The sequence below is a fragment of the Sphaeroforma arctica genome (genome assembly GCF_001186125.1).
Source record: "Sphaeroforma arctica JP610 unplaced genomic scaffold supercont1.161, whole genome shotgun sequence".
Lineage (NCBI taxonomy): Eukaryota > Ichthyosporea > Ichthyophonida > Sphaeroforma > Sphaeroforma arctica.
Genome location: NW_014040397.1, coordinates 93954 through 112137, shown reverse-complemented (window position 1 = coordinate 112137; position 18184 = coordinate 93954). Strand labels below are relative to the sequence as shown.

Below are 18184 nucleotides of genomic sequence, written 5' to 3'. Positions count from 1 at the left end.
TATACTNTTAGTATAATATACTATACCTATATATATATATATGTATATTNTATAGTTATATATATATTATATTATATATATATATATATATATATAATATGTGTGTGTGTGTGTGTGTGTGTGTTTGTGTGTTTGTGCATGTATGTATGTATGTATGTATGTCTGTATATGCATATATATATATATATATAGGTATATATATATAGGTATATAGGTATTCATGACAGCCATAACCAGCAAAAAAAACCCCAAAGCTTAGAATACCATTTGTTGAACCTTATCTGCACTCGACTTACCCGCTTTTTGTTGCAACGCAGAAGCCGGTATACCTTCCATTCCAAACACCTCTAAGTCCACGGACGTCCTACCCTCCTTCGCATTAGGCACACTCTTGACTTGTTCTTTATGGACTTGCATACAATGTATAACCATACCACCCGCCGTATTGAGCTTCTTACTACACACAATACATTTGAAATGCTTTGCTTTCTGGTGCATAATCAGCACCTTCTCATCGTCAAACTCGCGGTCGCAGTAGTAGCACCATGGTTTTTGAGGTTTCGATTTTTTCTTCTTCCCCATTTTATATATATATATATAGCGCTTGCGCTGTGTGTATCACTACACGCTCACAAGCTTATGTATATGTATATATATATAGAGAGAGAGCAATAATACTATCACTTTTTAGGGTCTACAAACGATATATATCTCGGATAAGAAGCTAACATCTATCAGAAGCAACATGTTGCAGCTGTGAGGCGATTTGAGAGCACGCGAGCCAAATGAGATAGTTTCCGACACACAATAGTACATGTTTTAAACTATATTTTCTCAATTATGTTACCCTGAAAATCGACTGTAACTTTGTTTTTTAATTTCTACTAGATGTTTATTACCAGTATGCATCAGTAAGCTTGCACTATAAGAAAAAAATATTGTACATGTCGTTGACCTCGAAAATTTGCTTATTTTGTCACGCGCTATTTGGCACGGCCCAAACATTTGCCCACACGCGCAATAGCAACCATCCGCCACAGTGACGCCACTATTTGTACATCACGTATATGAGAGTATAGGGACATACACGTACTTCCTGTGTATTATATGATGTACATGAATACATACATACATACATACTTACACGTATAACATACACAGCAGCAAGAGATTAAACCATACCTATCTCATATCATCACAATACATATCGCATTGCTATTACAGCCCATAGTATGCTGAGTGCCGGTGCATCTGAACATAGTCATACTGCTAAATCGTACAAGTCTAGTTCGGCCGAACCAAGTGCTAACAGTAGAACAACTGGGAGTGACTGTAAACAGATTAGTAACTCTCGATTACAGGGGTTGAATAATCTGAATACATATGCTACAGATGCTACTGCGAAGTCCTCTGGGTGTGATGAGAGTGTAGGTATCGATAAGAGTGTAAGAACGACTAAACTTGTCGAAGTGAATGCAACCACAAACACGGCGAAAATACTTGCGTTAACCCGGGCAGTTGCAGTAAATGCAAGTATAAATAATAGGAAGACGCCTAAGTCAAGTGGGCCTATAAATAAAAATATGAGTCAGAATGTGGCGGCGGGCGACGCTACCAGCAGCAGCGAAGAAGGCGAGCTCAGTGACTACGGTGAAGATAATGTGGAAGTGGGTGATGCTTTGAGAAATTCCGGTGCAACAAATGAAGTATCTGAGAGTGCACATATATATACACATACACATACGGATCTAAGTAATACACGGGCTGATGCGAGGGACAGTGACGCGAGCGCTTATAGGAGTAGAGGCTCTCGATCGCTATGGAACATCGCTGCTGACGAGGGTGTGTACCTACTTGATGTTATGTATTAATGCTATTGTGGAAGTTCTTCGTCGTGTGTTTTTGTATGTGTCTCATAAGACCATGTGAGAGTTCTATTTTTTCTCTCCCAGAAGATTGAATTGTGGCCTTCTTTATCACAGCGGTATTTTACAACTATATGCACAATCAGCCTATAAAATAATATAATACACGTGTATATATGTATATATGCTATATGTAAGCGAACGTAAATCTATATATATATATATATATATGGGTGTGGCTGTTTGGGTGTGGCTGAGTGTGTTGATTTTATACACGTATAGTATACATTCGTTTAAATGGATATATATATATATATATATGTTTGTTATATACAAAAATACAAATGTTTTTTATTGAATTGTGATATAATATATAGATATATATATATAAGTATATTCATAAAAGTGTATATATATATACCGTTTGTGTTTTCTCACTCGCTCCCCTACTCACTACCCTTCCGGTGTACCCACTTCCACAGACAAAGTCGATGAATATGAAGAGCTTCTACGAAACCACGGGCGCTCAGCTGCCCTCGCCGAACAACGCGACGATTTTCACTCCACACATAACAACCGAAGACAACACTCGACCAGCCAACAAAACCAGAACCGTAGGGATTTCTTCGATTCAATCGGGTCTTTAAATGGGCCTGGAAACCACCGTCTATCTCGTGCATCCTCGCACGTGGTATCGCGCTCACAGTCTATAGCCGAGACATCAGTAGTAGCCGGGTCTGGTCCTTGGGGTGTGGGTGCGGGTGTGAATATCAGTGGCATCAACACCAATAACCGCAATCAACTGGGTTTTGGATTTTTCGACCCGTACGAGACCGTAACTACCACACACACGCCTGATTCTGCCACCACGACGTATGGCGTGGGTACCAGTCTATCGGCAAATGGGGCTGGGCCCGATGTATTGGGAGGCCATCCCTTGGCTATGCGTGCGCCTGAAGGGTTCGAGGGCATTCCTGTGGTTTCTGCGGGCCAAAAAAAGCGAGAAGCGCAACGGAAACGTGCAAGCACGGTTCGTAGTACGAATTCGTTTGGGTTAGAGAGAGACAGGGAGAATGTATTGGATGTAGGGGATGGTCAGTATGGGTCTTACGCCTCTCTGCACTCACACCAGCGCTTGCAGGGCTTGGCTCAGAATGCAGCAAAAAGCGGCCCGAGAGACAGAGACAGGGCCTCTCGAATCAGCAGAGATTCTGATACTGGGCTGTATAGGTCGAGGGATGGGTATGCACACACCCACACCCGTGTACGCTCAGCAAGTACGCAGAGACGGGACTCCAGTCCTACCCGGTCAAACAGGCGGAGCAGGCTGCACTCCGATTCGGAAAAAAGGTCCGGTGTTGCGGAGGATACCGTTTTCCAGAACAAGGCTTTCGTGCCGAAGGATCATGTGTTTTTCGGCATGGAATTATTCAAAGGTGTGGTTCTTAGAAGTCGTCTTCCTATAATTATATCTGTATGGAATTGTTTGAATATGCTGTCCTTGAAGCGATTGATTGTGTCTTTATTGGTATGGGGCTATCCAAAGTGGTATTTCGAAGTGAGCAGGGTTAGCTGCTATATGCTTGCTAGTACAAATGTTGTGGAAAGCGGGAGATTCTGTCATCAACGAGGTGTGCTAGCTCTGGTGTTCCTGTGGATAAGTACTAACTTGTGGTATATGAATAGATCGTGTTTCAAGTATTATGTGTGATAGTCAGGCACGTGTCCCGAAAGGGTCAGAGTATAGCGGCTACACGCTTGCTTGTACCAATATTATATAAAGCATGAAAGTCTCCCTTCATAGGGATGTGCTGTCTGTGACCTGTTGTTCGGTGGGCAGTTTAAATTACTCGGTTCATTCAGGTGTTCAAATTTATACATAAAGCACGGGCCGTATCTCCTCAATGCTTCTGCCTGTAAAACCCGAAAACCTGTATGTTCTGAAGATTTTATTTTATTGCAATGGTGTACAGGCTTGAGGTTGAGAGAAGAGTGAGTACTAGCCTAAACCTGCATATTTTTCTTATTGTGTTCACTTCAATGAGGGGCATTCCCTTGGCCGCTCGTTTTTAGTCCATTGCTATAAATAACGATCCCTCAGAAGACCTCAGAAAAAAGATCGCCTAAATTGCTCGCACAATGTCTTAATTGCACACCGCCTGCTAAACCCGTCACAGATAACGATCATTTGGAGACCCTCACAAAGAAGCACAAAAGCTCACCCGTTATGTTTGGCTCGGGTATAAAATGTGACGCGGCCTCGGCCATTGTCGAGGGAACTTTGTCCTGTGAAATGCCCTATTCAGCTTCGACACTTGATCTCAAGAGTATTGCGTCGGAGAACGGACTTGTAGTGGAGGACTTAATCACTGGGCAGTTGATGCCCAACTTACCATCCCCTCCAGTTGAAGGGAAAGGTAATCAAACTAGTCCTATACTCTATATGTTATTGTGGAAGTCGCTCGCGTGTTGTGCTATGGCAAGCTCATGGATCATATTTGGTAGTTGGTTATCTCGATAAAGCTTGTTCAGCGTCACGTCTGGGTCGGTGTGTATACGTGCGTGAACGTTCACTCGAGTGAGTGTGTGTGCGCGTGTAAATATTGAAAAACCTGCAGCTGGATGTATGCTGATTGTTGGTTACTAGCACAGCGCGCCTTGTTGATATCTAGTAAGGTCGAGTTTTAACTCGGGCGCGATTCTTTTCCTCCTTTCTGGATGTCGATAGAACCCGTTAAGCCCGCCGAGCCTCAATCAGAATCCACCAATAGCGACACTCAACCTGTCGTCCAATCAACTGCCGCCAATGGCGAGGTGAAAGTGCACCAAGACGATATCATCCAATCAGAAGACATGGAAATGAGTTCAGAGGACGAGAGAAGTCCACCTGTTGCCATCGAAATATATCCTGCTGCACCCAGACCCACTATACCCTCGACAGCCGAGCCTAACCACACATCGACAAGCGTTGCGTCACCGGTATAGATATTAGTTTTGAATACGCCAGCCCAGCGCTGGGTGTGGATTGCGTTCAGTGTATGCCAATGCTGAAATTCCAGACATGTTTTGTAGTGTATGATACCCATGCGATCGTTGAGTTTGTTTTTGCAATATGAGTTTCGTATAGTCGCGCTGTTTGTGTATGTCTTGGCAAGCTTCTTTCGTTTGAAGTTTAGTATGTATATTTTTTGAGGTGTAATATTATAGAATTTCGCAATTGAGTGTTGTGCGTAGGATTTAAAAACTACGTTAAAGTTATTTGTCAGATTCACGGTCGTGTATATATTTATCGAGGAATCTATTTAGATTGTATCACATGTTTGCATTGGGAAAACTCATCGCACAATCCGATAAGTGATATGTTCTTCAGTCATTCAGTTTCGGTCAATTATATTTATTATCTTCCATACGTCCTAAGTAGGCGGCCATTTCTGTTAATATACCAATTGACGCATCTTCGTGGTATAAACATTCGGAGACCTAGCTTTCAATTCGTAAGGTGGCACTGGCTTATATATACATGTATATTCCGAAACGTTCGCAAATCCTATCTCACTTCACACGCCCCGTAGGCCGTCGATTCCGTGAAGAAGCCGATATCCGCGTCTTCAGTTGACCTAGATAAACTGCGCGCGAAAGCCATGGAAACCATCGTTAAACGCAAGAAAGCACAGCAACAGATGATTGGGTTGGACATAAACGCGTTGCGAGCCCAGCTACTGGCGAAAAAGGCCAAGAAGCCAACCACGGACAAGGACGCGCCCGCCAATCAGAATGCGTCTGAAAGTAGCGTGTCCAATCAGAATCCATCTGTGCCTGCGGCAGCGAATCAGAGCTCGCTCAGCCGCTCAGTATCACCCGTTCCACCATCTGCAAAAACCCCGTGCGTTAACCACGCAGCCGCCTTCCTCAATCGACTCAAGGCCCAACACCCCACTGCTGCACTGCCACCGGCCACCACAACCGCAAGTACAGTTAATAATAATGCGAACGCAATAGCAAGTCAATCCCAAACACAATCCCAGACCCGGACCCAACGCGGGGTTTCGGCACCCCTGGTGGGATCGCGTACACCCATCCCCGACGCAACTCAGACTGGAAGCATGCCTCACAAAAAGGGCCCCAGTACGAGTACTGGGTCAACCCTGCGCCCCGTAAAGAGGGCTGTGTTCCCACCCGAGCCATTGTTCCTGCGCCAGCCCACCGTTCTGTACCCAGACGATACGGATACGGACAGCAGCAGCGACGAGGCCGTTGCCGCTACTAACAGGAACGTGGCCAGTGTTCCACTGACCCATGCCGAGCGACTGGCGAATCTCAAGGCCGAGTTAGCCCGGAGAACACTGGCGAATAAGAGCAAGGCCAAGAAAGCCCGAGTCAGCCTGCTCAGTGCGAGACATAGTGCGAGCTGTACACGAGGCAGCACCCCGATACCGGCGGGGAGGACCAGTCCTGTTACTGTGACGCCCGTCCTTGTGCCTAGCAACTCGGCGAAAAGTACTGGTGACCCGAGCAAAGAGCTGTCAAGTGGGGGTTCGCCCTTGGCGAGTGTACCGGGTGCTCACAAGCGTGCACTGTTGTTGGGAGGTGCTGGTTCGAGTGTTGAGGCTAGTACTCCGGACCCATCAAGCGAGCATCGGGATAAGAGGATTAGGCTGGACACCTCACCGGCGCCACCCTCTATCTCAGAACCAGCAAATGCAGTTGCAACCACAACAGCTGTCGCTGTGCAAGGCTCGACTTCTGCACCCAGCACAACTTCCAATGGGCTGCCTCTGGATGTGCCCGTGCCTGTATCTACAACCGTACAGAATACCACGCACGAGGTTATTATGCAACAACGTGAAACTGTGAGGGAGCACGAGGCTCTCGTGAATGCGTCCAGAGTGGTTATAGAGACAGTACACGCCAAGCAGAAAACTGCGAGTACTATCCGAGATACCGTATTGAGGTGTGTGTGTGAAGATGTGCCCCTGCACCTCTCTGGTGTCGCGTTGTTGTATCATTGTGGCACGCTTACAAAACTCTCACAATATCTGTATAATCTCTCTGATTTTTTTTTAATGGCAACGCAAATACGTACTTATGTATATGTATATATCTGCCCCTGTCGGCTCTCCGTTTATTAGTGTGTAGTCGCTCGTAAGTTTGCGTTTATTTTCCAAAGCATTTTTACTGTCCCAGAGTATCATTACAACTCCTCGTCAACTACATTGTGTATTTATTAGCTATTTCTAGTATACAGTCGTATCAATATACGATACTTTATCACATTTCTAGCAATCACAGTTTTGTGCTATCATAGCACCCAAAATCCACCCCTGTTTTCTCTGAAGTCAAGACGCTAACCTGTGTATATGGATGTTGTTATTCTTCGCTTAACTCTTCGTAACACACTTATGTCCACAGCACGTGTCAACTACAACGGAAACGCGTGGCCGAACTCAAGGCAGCCCTAGCCGAGACCGAAAGTGCGCTGGCAGAAAACGAGACCAAGCTCCGACAGGCAAAGGAAGTCATAGTGGATTCAGCGAGGAAGCACGAATTGGAAACCCTCGAGTGCAAAAAAAGGACCGGTGCTTTGTATATGTCCCGAGTTAAGCTGCTTGATTCTCTGGTCAATAGCCGACGAGCGACATTGGCGCTGAAGAGTGGGTATGTACATGTGCACTAGCCGTGTGTGGTTAGGATATGCACATACAAAGAAGTACGCTGGAAAAATTTGAACTGAATATATCGGGCGTGAGTTGTACCACAGGGTTTTAAACAGTCAATTGGCAAGTCATTCGCCCTATTCACATAATATCACCTTCCCCACTTACCACTATCTACTATCAGGGCCTCAAGTACTGTATATGACGATACAGCCACCGACGCGGAGATAGCAGCCCTTCGCGTACAAGCGACTAAAGATCTCGAAAGTCTCGATGCAAAGCGGGTTGTGTCCTCTCCTCTTGCGATTACTGCCGCCGCCTCTGACAGCGGGTCGAGTGTTGCCATGGCAACCGCTCCCCGGCCATCGCCCGGGGCTGGTGCAGGTCAACAGTCCCAGAAGCATTCAGGCGAGCCTGACAAAGTGCAAATGGAGAGCACCGGCACTAATGTCAGGGAACGAGGTGCAGTGGACCAGGGTACCCTAACAGTACCGCGTCGTACGTGGGTATTGCCTTTTAGAGCGGCGTTAGGTGCCTCGAACGCGTGGATTATTGACACTATAAAACTACAGGGGCAAGCGCAACGGGATTATAACAAACCTGTATCGAAAAGGTCCACCGGTTCTAAACCGCATGGCAAAATGGGAACGGATACGCCGAAGGTGATCATACCTGCATCGAAAGTGCGTAATGGAATAGTCGGGAGACAGCCAGGTACGAGTGGTTTCTTATTGGTGTCTTGCTATTGCAGTCGTGTATTTCGGAATATATCTTTATGGGTGCAGGTTTATCTGATTTAACCTGTTGAGGTGGGTCTAAATCCATACCTCAATTGGCATGAATAATTGTATTACATTGAGAATACCTGCTACAGAAAGTCCATTTGCTTTCTGTTGATACATGTAGTCTTTTAAACACGCCAGCTTACACGCAAACTGTGTACGTACATTAGCATATCTGCATAATTTTGAACGGACGTTCATCCTCAACGGCTCTGTATGTCGGATTAATATCCAGGCGCCACCGCCAAGCCCGGACGACCCGTGAATGATCTTAACAACCGGTTTACGTTGTTAGCAAACCAAGTTGAATCCAACGAGGTACCGGACAGTCAGCCGGATCAGTGGGGTGCTGACACAAGTGGCATGTATGAGAGCCCGCTCAGGATGTTTAAGTCATACCGCTTCGTCCCGTTTTATCGCACGAAAGCGAATTTGAGCATCGCCTCGAACACCTACAGGTGAGGACTACTTGAGCGCTTCATGGAGTCGATGCTGTGTTACCTTGGATTTGATTAGACTACAACGTATAGTGTGATATCTCGATCTGTCGTTTCATTTTGCGATGTTCAAACTCAGTGGTAAAACTCAAATTTAATTTATCAATGTGCCGTTTTATACGTTCGACACCGAACTCCAGTTTGTTCTATACATACTTTGCCTGACAATCTTCTATGAATCTATCTCGTTGCACAGCCACAAAATCGATCCAATGAAGATGTTCTGTATGAAAGAACTGGAGGGCAAAGTGTGCCGCTCCAGCACTTGCAGAGCCCAACACGTCAAGGATTACACCCTTTCCGAGGCCGATTTATTGCAAGACATTGCCTCCTACGCGGGAGATGAGTTAGACGGCCAGGATCAAATAGCCGAGCGTGTAGGAAAACTGCGTAGCAAATACCCCACGCTGGGCGATAAGGAGTTGCAGTTGATGTTGGTATCCGAAGTGAATAATTCGAAGGAAAATGCGGCACGTGGTGGTCCAAAGTATGTTGCGGCAGCCCCGAGGAAGTGGACACCTACGAGCACTCAGCATGCCCTTGCACCGGTAAGTGGCTCTGTGTGATCCGATTAGAACGTATGGTTAGACTCGTGGATATGCACATGAAGTGTACGCTCAGTCATGTTTATTTTTTCCGTGAACACCTTTTCGTTATTATTATTAGGGAATTGCTTCTACCTACACCATGCCCACGATATGTGATTAGTGGTTGGAAGCTAGTTTTACATCTAAAAATACACGACCTGTTTCTTGGCTACAAATGGGATTGAGGGCTATATGTGGTGTGCAAGGCTTATTATTGGCCGTGTTTCTGATGTATGCTATTATAACCCATCAGCCAAAGCGCCTAGACCCTCGAGAGGTCAGCATAGACGCACTGGAGGCTCGCATTGAGGATGCGAAGGCAACGATGAAGATCGGGCACACGCTCAAGGGCAACGCAAGGCGCGACAACACAGACGATAAAGAGATAGTTCGGTATTGGGACTCTGCCAACTCAGGTGTGTAGTCAAGTGGATTGGAATTCCGCGTCTGAAATATTCTCTGCTTATATAGTACTCTGTACGCCGTTTAAACTTATACTTCCACCGTCATACGCGTCATATGGATGTATCCATCGTTGTAGGTGTAAAACGTGATTTTGAAGCCATTCTGAAGAAACACCCACGTGACACATCTCTGTGGATCGAGTTTGCGAAAGACGCCGCCAACACTGCACTGAACGATACCGTTTCCATGGCAACCGTGGAGCAGCGCGAGAAACAGTCCGCGAGGATATCCTTACACGTGCTCTCACGTGGCCTGGAACTGAACCGAGATAGCGAGAGTCTCTGGATCGAGTATCTGACCTTGTACGAAGAACACGTTGATGAGGAAGATGATATCGCTGAGGTGTATGCAGATGCTGTCAGGCTAGTGCCTTGGAGCTTCAAGCTGTGGTGGCACCTGATACACTTTGATAGCTCGTACTCGGAGATGTACAAGACTGTTTGCCGCGCATATGAAGCTATCCAGGTGAGTATATGAAAGCATTTTTAAACATGGGTTTATATGTAAAATCTTTTTGTATGGGTAATACGATGTGAATCTTAATGCATGTTTTACCAGCACATTTCTAGATTACTAGGCGGTATATGATTCCGTAACATATCAGTGTTCGCACATTTCTACCACTAGGGCTGCCTCGATGAGAAGCTGGAAACGCGGGCAAGCTCAACCGCTGCTAAAAACCGAGGGTCGAATATAAAGCGAAATTCAGAATCAAAATCGGGTTCAATAGCGACTACCCGAACCCCACTCACGACAGAACAGCGGAGACAAGACCCGAATCTGGTTATCGCCAGCACGCGTTCCAAATCGCAGAATATAAGGGCACTCGCAGAACAGGCCCGTGCCAAGAAGATACACGCACAAACCCGAAAAGCTGGGCTCGAAGCGCAGCTACGAACACGCGAAAGGGGTCCAATAGATGAGAACCCGGACACTGCAGATGCCATGAAGGTGGATGATCACGAGTATATGTGCTCCACCGATGGCGAGGACGGTTCCACAAGCGATGACGACAGCGATGTTAATAGTGCGGCGCAGGGGGCCTTGGAGGGGGTCTTTGCGCAAAATGGAGAAGGCTCGGAAGAGGGCGAGAGTAGCGGTACAGACATGGACCTGGACCCGGAGACAGAACAGACGACATCCCCAAGCCCAGACACTGATACGGAACAGGGATCGGATGGATACGCGGGTGGCTCTGGACATCATGCGGCTGTGAATGTGGAGGAGTTGGAGGATAGTCTGCTGCGGTTTGCGGTGTATGCCGTACATCTGCATCTGTTAACAGGCCGGCGTGCCACCGCCATCGATCTGTGCGAGAGCATGCTTACGCCTGGTTCTGAACGTGCATACCCGCATGTGAAGACGGGTACGGAAGCTCGAGTACGTACTCACACACAAACCACATCACCAGCTCAAGCTACAAGAATAGTGCCTAAGCAGGGCTCCGTTGTCTTTGCGGGGATCACAGACAGACTAGGACCGGGCAACATTGCGCGGCTGTGGCTGACTTACCTGCATGTGCGAATGTTCCATACTGTGCCTGTGGCGCTGTATATGGACTCCCAGGATGCGCCCGTGCCCGATCTGTTGGGTGAGAGTGTGTTGGAGTGGTCTCGACTACCAGTGAACGTGCTGCGTCAGGCGTATTCCTCGTTAATTGGCCACTACCGGTCGGCCATGGCAGTATTGCACGGGCGTAGGGATCATGGTGAAGTAGGAGAAATAGCTGCAGAAAGGTTCGGTACTCTACTGTGCCTGAGTGCAGTGTGGCTGATAGTCCACCTGGCCGATCCGAGTACACGCGCGTCTGAAATTGCCACAGATACTGACAGCAGTGGAGCGGTCGGTGGCGTCGCGGCAACCCCGGTATCGCACCAGGTGCTGTTCAAGGACGGGTTGGAGATGTTGAACCGTATGTTTACTACCGTAGCAGAGCGAACACAGACAGTACACGCCAGCGAAGATCGCGTACGAGGTGTTATGGTGTACATCCGCCTGTGTATGGCCTGTCAGGAGACCTCGGGCCTGCTTGACTATGTTATAGGCGTAGCGTGTGGGCGAACGGGGTTGGCCGAGTTGCCAGTAAGAGGAGCAGTGCCGAACTGCCCTTCAACATCCCAAGCCCAGGAAGCTCAGACTAGCGATCTGGTTGGTGCTGGTGATAGCAAGAGTGGTACAGACTCTGCTGAGGTCACACTGTCTATAGCGGACGTGCCACGGGTGCTATACGCGTATGTGCGGTGGAGTCTGGCGTGTGGAGATGCGGAGAAAGCTTCCACCCTGCTCACCGTGTGTGCGCGGGTGCACTACAGCCATGACAGAGACATCCTGGTCTCACAGACCATCACCACTGATACTGTGGGAAAATGCATGGACGTAGCCACCCTCTACCGTACCCTGCTGGGGTTGCCTGTCGCGTATGACACCAAACTGCCTACCTTGGTACCGAACTGTGCGGCGAGTTCGTCTGTGAGTGTGCGTAGGCAGGACGCAGCCCTGTGGCAGTGTTACTGTCTGTACCTGCAGTTGGCAACGGGTGCGGAGAGTAACGGAGCTTTTAATGAGGAAGCATATGTGGAGCAAGATGGCGTTGAGGTGGCGTACGATCTCGCGTTGGTCACACTGCAGAGTGGGAGCCCAGCACGTCAGGTGTGTGTATAGAGATTTGAGATGTGTATTTGAGCATAGCAAGAGTAGTGTGTATAGAGATTTGGGATGTGTTTTTAAGCATATAAATAGTAGTGTGTATAGAGATTTGGGATTTGTATTTAGGTATATCTAGAGTAGTGTGTATAGAGATTTGGGATGTGTATTTAGGTATATCAAGAGTAATCGCATTCGTGGTATAGTACGGGATTGGACAATGTTCGAGCTGATTAAAACTATGCATGTGTTGTGCAAGGTGGTGTGGAGATGGGATGTGGTTTTTGTCTTGCTCACTGGCGGGGTGCAGGTCCTGCTCGCTAGGTCTGTGTGTGAATTATGAATCACATGAAATGGCACTACCAGCCAGGACATGTATGTATGTCGATATAAATTATGTATGTGTAAGGTGGTGTGGAGATGGGATGTGGTTTTTGTCGTGCTCACTGGCGAGTGCAGGTCCTGCTCGCTAGGTATGTGTGGGAATTCTGAGTCACATGAAATGACACTACCAGCCAGGACATGTATGTATGTCGATATATATTATGTATCTGTATATTTGAGGAAATTCAGCTAGGAAGACGTGTATATGGTATGTGCTATTTTCTCATTGTATTTATATGTATGTATCTGTATTTATATGTATGTATATATATTTATAAATATATATATGTATATTTATTGACATGTGAAAAATGGGCCATTTCCACGATCGGACGTGCTTGTAGGCACGTGTGGGTGTTCTGATGAAAACATGTTTTCATACATACTCAGTACAAATATACTAATCGCCGTATTTATGGATTCCCTCCACTCACAGGTGTACATAGACTACGTCGAATATCTCTGCGACACGCAGAAACGGCGTGAAGTTCCTGACCTCGAGTGTACCGAACTAACAGTGTATCAGTCCAAGATACAGGATGTTCTTAATAGATGCCGTGTCCGAAACCCGTCACCAGCAATAACACCGTTTGCTACATCCATTGCAGCGAGCTATGGATATGCTATTGGGCTGGGTCGGGAGAAGGACTATAGGTATATATATCGACTATCTCACTATGTTTACGTGGTAGAGTGAGAATCTGTCTGTGTGAATATGTATGTATGTATGGTATGTGCGTATGTGTGTTGTTGTTTTTATGTATAAATTCCAGGTTGTGCTCGGGAAAAGCCATCACCGGCGATAGACCGCATGCTACATCCATTGCAGTGATCATTGGCTATGCTAGTGTATTGGGCGGGGAGATTGACTATATGTATCTTCTACCCGCAACCTCTGTAGAATACCCCTCGCGTATCGCTGTGACCACCGAACCTGTGGGAACGGAACAAAAACTGTTCCAACTATCAACTCATATATAAGAATTTTTATTATCCCTCTATAACTGTAATCAGATTTATTTGTTTATTTATTTATCGTTAAAAAGAGTCCTCTTTAGTGCTTCAGTTATTATTTGCTGCCCAAGTATATGCTCACGCATCTTTCTACCTACATTCAGATTCTCTGGGAAAGTACTAGATTACTTCTTCAATTGTCTACCGGAGAATCGATGGAGCTTAGTGTTCGAAAGCACTCTTCGTTTGGAGCCCGACAATCCATCCATCTCCCTCAAGGCAGTGTATTATCAGTACAGTATAGGTACGTATATTTACAGTTTCTTTTATGTATGACTAGATACTTGCGCGTCGTTGTAGATATCTAGCTCCTTTTTTCCCTTTTTTCTTTTGTGGAGTTCTCTGTTGCATATGTACTCCAACTTGATTTGTAATACATATATTACCATTTATAGTCCGATATGCTTGTCGTCAAGTTTGATGTTTGCCCGTCCGTTGCGGTACCCTATACTTGTGTCTTCAATTATGGTAATATATGTGTATTGAAATCCTATTAAATGAATTTATGTATATATGTACATGGCTGAAACAATTGCCTTGTCATGACAGTCATTGATATATACCTCTCGTATAACTTTTTCATAAACAGGCGCCGTACAGAAGGCACATAATATTCTGGGGCGGTTGGTACGCGCCTGTCCCCAGTTCTTTGTAGCCTGGCGGATGGCTGCGGCTTTAGAGATTAACGAGAAGAAGATTGAGGAAGCCAGATGGCTGTACAGTGCAGGTAGGCATACTTACATACGCCAAGAAGTTGCCATGATTCTCCGTGTAGTATGGGGTATATGTGCGCTCTACATGATTTGTGTATGATACTGTGTCTGTATTGTTATGTATCGTGCCCTTCTTGTAGTCCATGCATGTATATGTACATACAGACTGCTACACTGTACCGCCATACAGCCGATACCCTTCGTATTCACCCTCCCCTAATTGTATCACTTATACCTTCTGGCATGGTTCACACAGTGTATATCGTACCTACTCTCCCCTAATTGTATCACTTATACCTTCTACTCAGGCATGGGTCACGCCGACAGTATATCGTACCCACCCACCCCTCATTGTATTACTTATACCTTCTACTCGGGCATGGTTCACACAGACAGTGTATCGTACCCACCCACCCCTAATTGTATCACTTATACCTTCTACTCAGGCATGGTTCACACACAGACAGTGTATCGTACCCACCCACCCCTAACTGTATCACTTATACCTTCTACTCAGGCGTGGGTAGTCTGCCCTTGTGTGCCGCACTGTGGCAGGATTGGTTAGATTTCGAGAACCTAGACTTTGTCGCCATCTCACACGGCAGCAACCACCAAGCAGCCATCACCGATGTCATGCGTGCGGCTATAGCACGGGGTGTGATTATTGGAAGTACCAGGATAGACACAGACACCACTACGAAGTCAAGTACAAACACACAAGAATACGAGGATCAATATAATGAAGCACCGCGGATAGATGCTGATAAGGCCACAGCTCCCACGGATACCAGTGCCGAGAGCGTTTCCGGAGACTGATCAAGGTGCCTCGCCATTTCCCTTCTCCTTCCTCTCGCCTATCATCTCTCATTCATGCGCAAAGTTTTGTCTTCTAGATATATGCATATGTATATATATCTATATCTATTTATATATATATACATGTGTATGTATGTATGTATATATTTATATGTATTTCTTATATTTATTTATATAAATGTATTTTATACTATGTTTCAGAGTCGTGTTGTATATGCTGCATGTTTGGTGTGCGTGGTACAGCGTTCATCGTACAAGTCCTTTGGAGAATGAAAAGTAGCATACCTACTTCCAAATTCGAATCCTCTTCCGTAAGAATTGAAATGTGTGTAGCGGCCGTACATCCTGTCACCCGCACATAAGGTACCTATACGTTGCCTTGTCAACTCAAAGACGTGCGACACATATGCACCTCCCCTTCGACTGTATCTGAGTTCGGTTTCATTTTGCGCTATTTATCGTTCGGTAACTACAAAGTCATTAGACCACCAATGCACTTGCGCGTAATCCACCGGAGCCCCCCAACTAGAACGCTCTTGTATCGCATTCAAACCATACTTAGCGTCTATGCTGCAAATGTTCAGTCCGTGATTATACTCTAAACCGACATCAACAACCCAACGGGATGGTTGTGGCATCCCGTTCTTTCTCTTTCCCCTGTTTCTTTTCTGGTTGTGGTACCTATGTGTATTGGTCGTGATCTTGTGAACTTTTTACGTACTATGTGTTATCTGCGTTTGCTTTATAATGCTATATATGCATTTATGTGCATATTTATTTCTATTTGGAATTACTTGTGCTACAACGACCAAACTCGATTCCGGGCGTCATTTTTGAATGCTCATACACTCTCATGAATGTATACGCATTTCAATGGTGGATGGCATTACAATATTCGATCGTACGTGTATGTCTGTTGTACGTGTATGTATATATGTATGTGTGTGTTGCAATATTTACATTCGTCATTTCCTTCCGGATGTTTATTTCAAAGAAACCTCTCTTGTATAACGACGTATACGTTGGAATATGACCGGTAAATATATATTGGTGTGCCTGTATGTATGTACAAATCCATATGAATATATATGTTTCTGTATGTTTGTATGTAAATGTATACTTCTACATCCTTGGATCTGTATGTATACATTTATATGCGAATTCACGCATATATGATCCGTTTTTAAATTGTATGCAAATTGCAATTGTGCGTGCATGTGTATATATAACGTACATTTGGTATATACGTACATTTATATGCCCTCGTGGGTGGACGGCTGTGATTACTGTATATTTCTTGACCATATTTGGTACATAAACGATGTACCTGTATCTTTTATGTACGCATGCATGTGCGATAATGTGGAAGAAATCAAACTCGTTATTGTGTGCTCCTATCTTCGTACATGAATTTAAATACCAATGTTATTATTGTATGTGTTTTGTGTCGTTGTCGTGTAATGAGAACCCAATTATGCTATCTTTCCGTTTTTCGTACATGTAAACTGTGTACTTCTGATTTACTCGTTTTGTGTGGGTTCGTGAATTGTGTTCACAGGATGGATGTAATGTCGCACAGGGATGAGTATTCCAAGCCAGCCGCCGACTTGGGCTTGTGGATTGGAAAAGAATATTTCCGATTTTCTCTGGAATGTGAAACGGAATGTGGATGTGGGATAAGCTCGATTCATGAGAATCGGGTCAACACCCGGTAAGGTGAGGGGTTTGTGTGTGCTATTGGACAGTTGTGTGAGTTGTGGGCGCTTGCTCGAAACTTATTCTATTTCCATTGCGTTCACTCACTCCCTTTCCTTACTGACTCGCCTCGATAATCCTGAAGTTCAGAACATGTTGGTCGCTTGGGGGAGCTTCTAATTGGGTGTTTGATAGAAGCTATATAGATGTGTGTGTACACAGCCGCTATTATAGATGCATTATACTACCTTCACGTAGAACAGCATTTGCAGTGCTTGCATATTAACATTTCGCGAAACGCGAGAATGTTACATTACCTACATACCACTATGCGCTGATTCACAATCCCGAAAGGGTACACAAAAAAATCCCAAAAAAAAAATTAGGATTTATAATACTGAAGCTCATACTGATGAGATTGAGAGCCCAGATTAACCGGAGGCGACTTAGATGAGAACATTAGATTTTCAAGCCGGAAAATCGGGATTTAGGGATGCATTTCGGATATTTATCACGCATCCCGAATTCCTCAGAGCCACACCAAATTCCTCAAGGGACCGACAGATATAAGTTGCATCGACAGACTTTGTAAGCCGAGATCGGTAATTCAATAGGCAACACACAACAGGCCTTTACTGAGTACATAGTATCACAACCAATGGGGTGGGGGGACGAAAGAAAAGAAAATAAATTTTCAAGAGTACTACATCGTATGTAGTACAGCACAGCATTATGTTATACATTTGTATCAGTCTATCTGGGTGGGCTTATAGTTGCCTGTCTTTTCCAGTTCTAGCTGAGCTGTTCTCGTCAGAAGCACCAACTGGATTTTCTCCGAACACCGTAGAATATGAATGCATATTTGAATCTTTGAGCACTGAAGCGCGATTGCTCGTATTGACCTCTGCTCTGCACTATAAGGAATCAAAATTCTGCAATGAAAATTCCTATTTCGAATTGATTTCGAGCCACACTTTAAAGAACGTAGAACTCCATCGTGGCTGTTGCTGGTATTTATTCTGGCGACGGCCATATTAATATCTAAAAAAATCCGGACGAACTGGCATAG

The 18184-nt window shown here is 45.4% G+C and overlaps 2 protein-coding genes across 3 annotated transcripts in view; one reads left to right on the top strand and one right to left on the bottom strand.

Annotated features, from left to right (window-relative positions):
* SARC_03248 (hypothetical protein) overlaps positions 1–672 on the bottom strand; it is a 6141-nt gene extending 5469 nt beyond the window's left edge. Inside the window, exon 1 of the mRNA XM_014302973.1 lies at positions 297–672. Within this exon, the coding sequence (XP_014158448.1) occupies positions 297–582 (286 nt within the window). The 5' untranslated portion in view covers positions 583–672. The remainder of the gene's footprint in view (positions 1–296) is intronic.
* A 396-nt stretch (positions 673–1068) lies between these two features.
* SARC_03247 lies at positions 1069–17001 on the top strand (the record flags this gene model as incomplete). Of its 2 annotated transcripts, XM_014302972.1 has the most annotated exons (18): positions 1233–1842; positions 2348–3301; positions 4043–4282; positions 4594–4844; positions 5438–6816; positions 7275–7520; positions 7704–8233; positions 8537–8759; positions 8995–9346; positions 9639–9801; positions 9927–10315; positions 10478–12499; positions 13314–13531; positions 13996–14135; positions 14481–14618; positions 15122–15425; positions 16415–16456; positions 16979–17001. In XM_014302972.1, the coding sequence occupies 16 exons, from the start codon at positions 1233–1235 to the stop codon at positions 15418–15420; spliced, it is 8154 nt and encodes a 2717-aa protein (XP_014158447.1). In that variant the 3' UTR covers positions 15421–15425; positions 16415–16456; positions 16979–17001. The 2 variants fall into 2 exon arrangements, with proteins under 2 accessions (XP_014158446.1, XP_014158447.1); XM_014302971.1 differs by lacking the exon at positions 16415–16456 and having other exon boundaries at positions 1069–1842; positions 16979–17000.
* Between the last annotated feature and the right edge of the window lie 1183 nt (positions 17002–18184).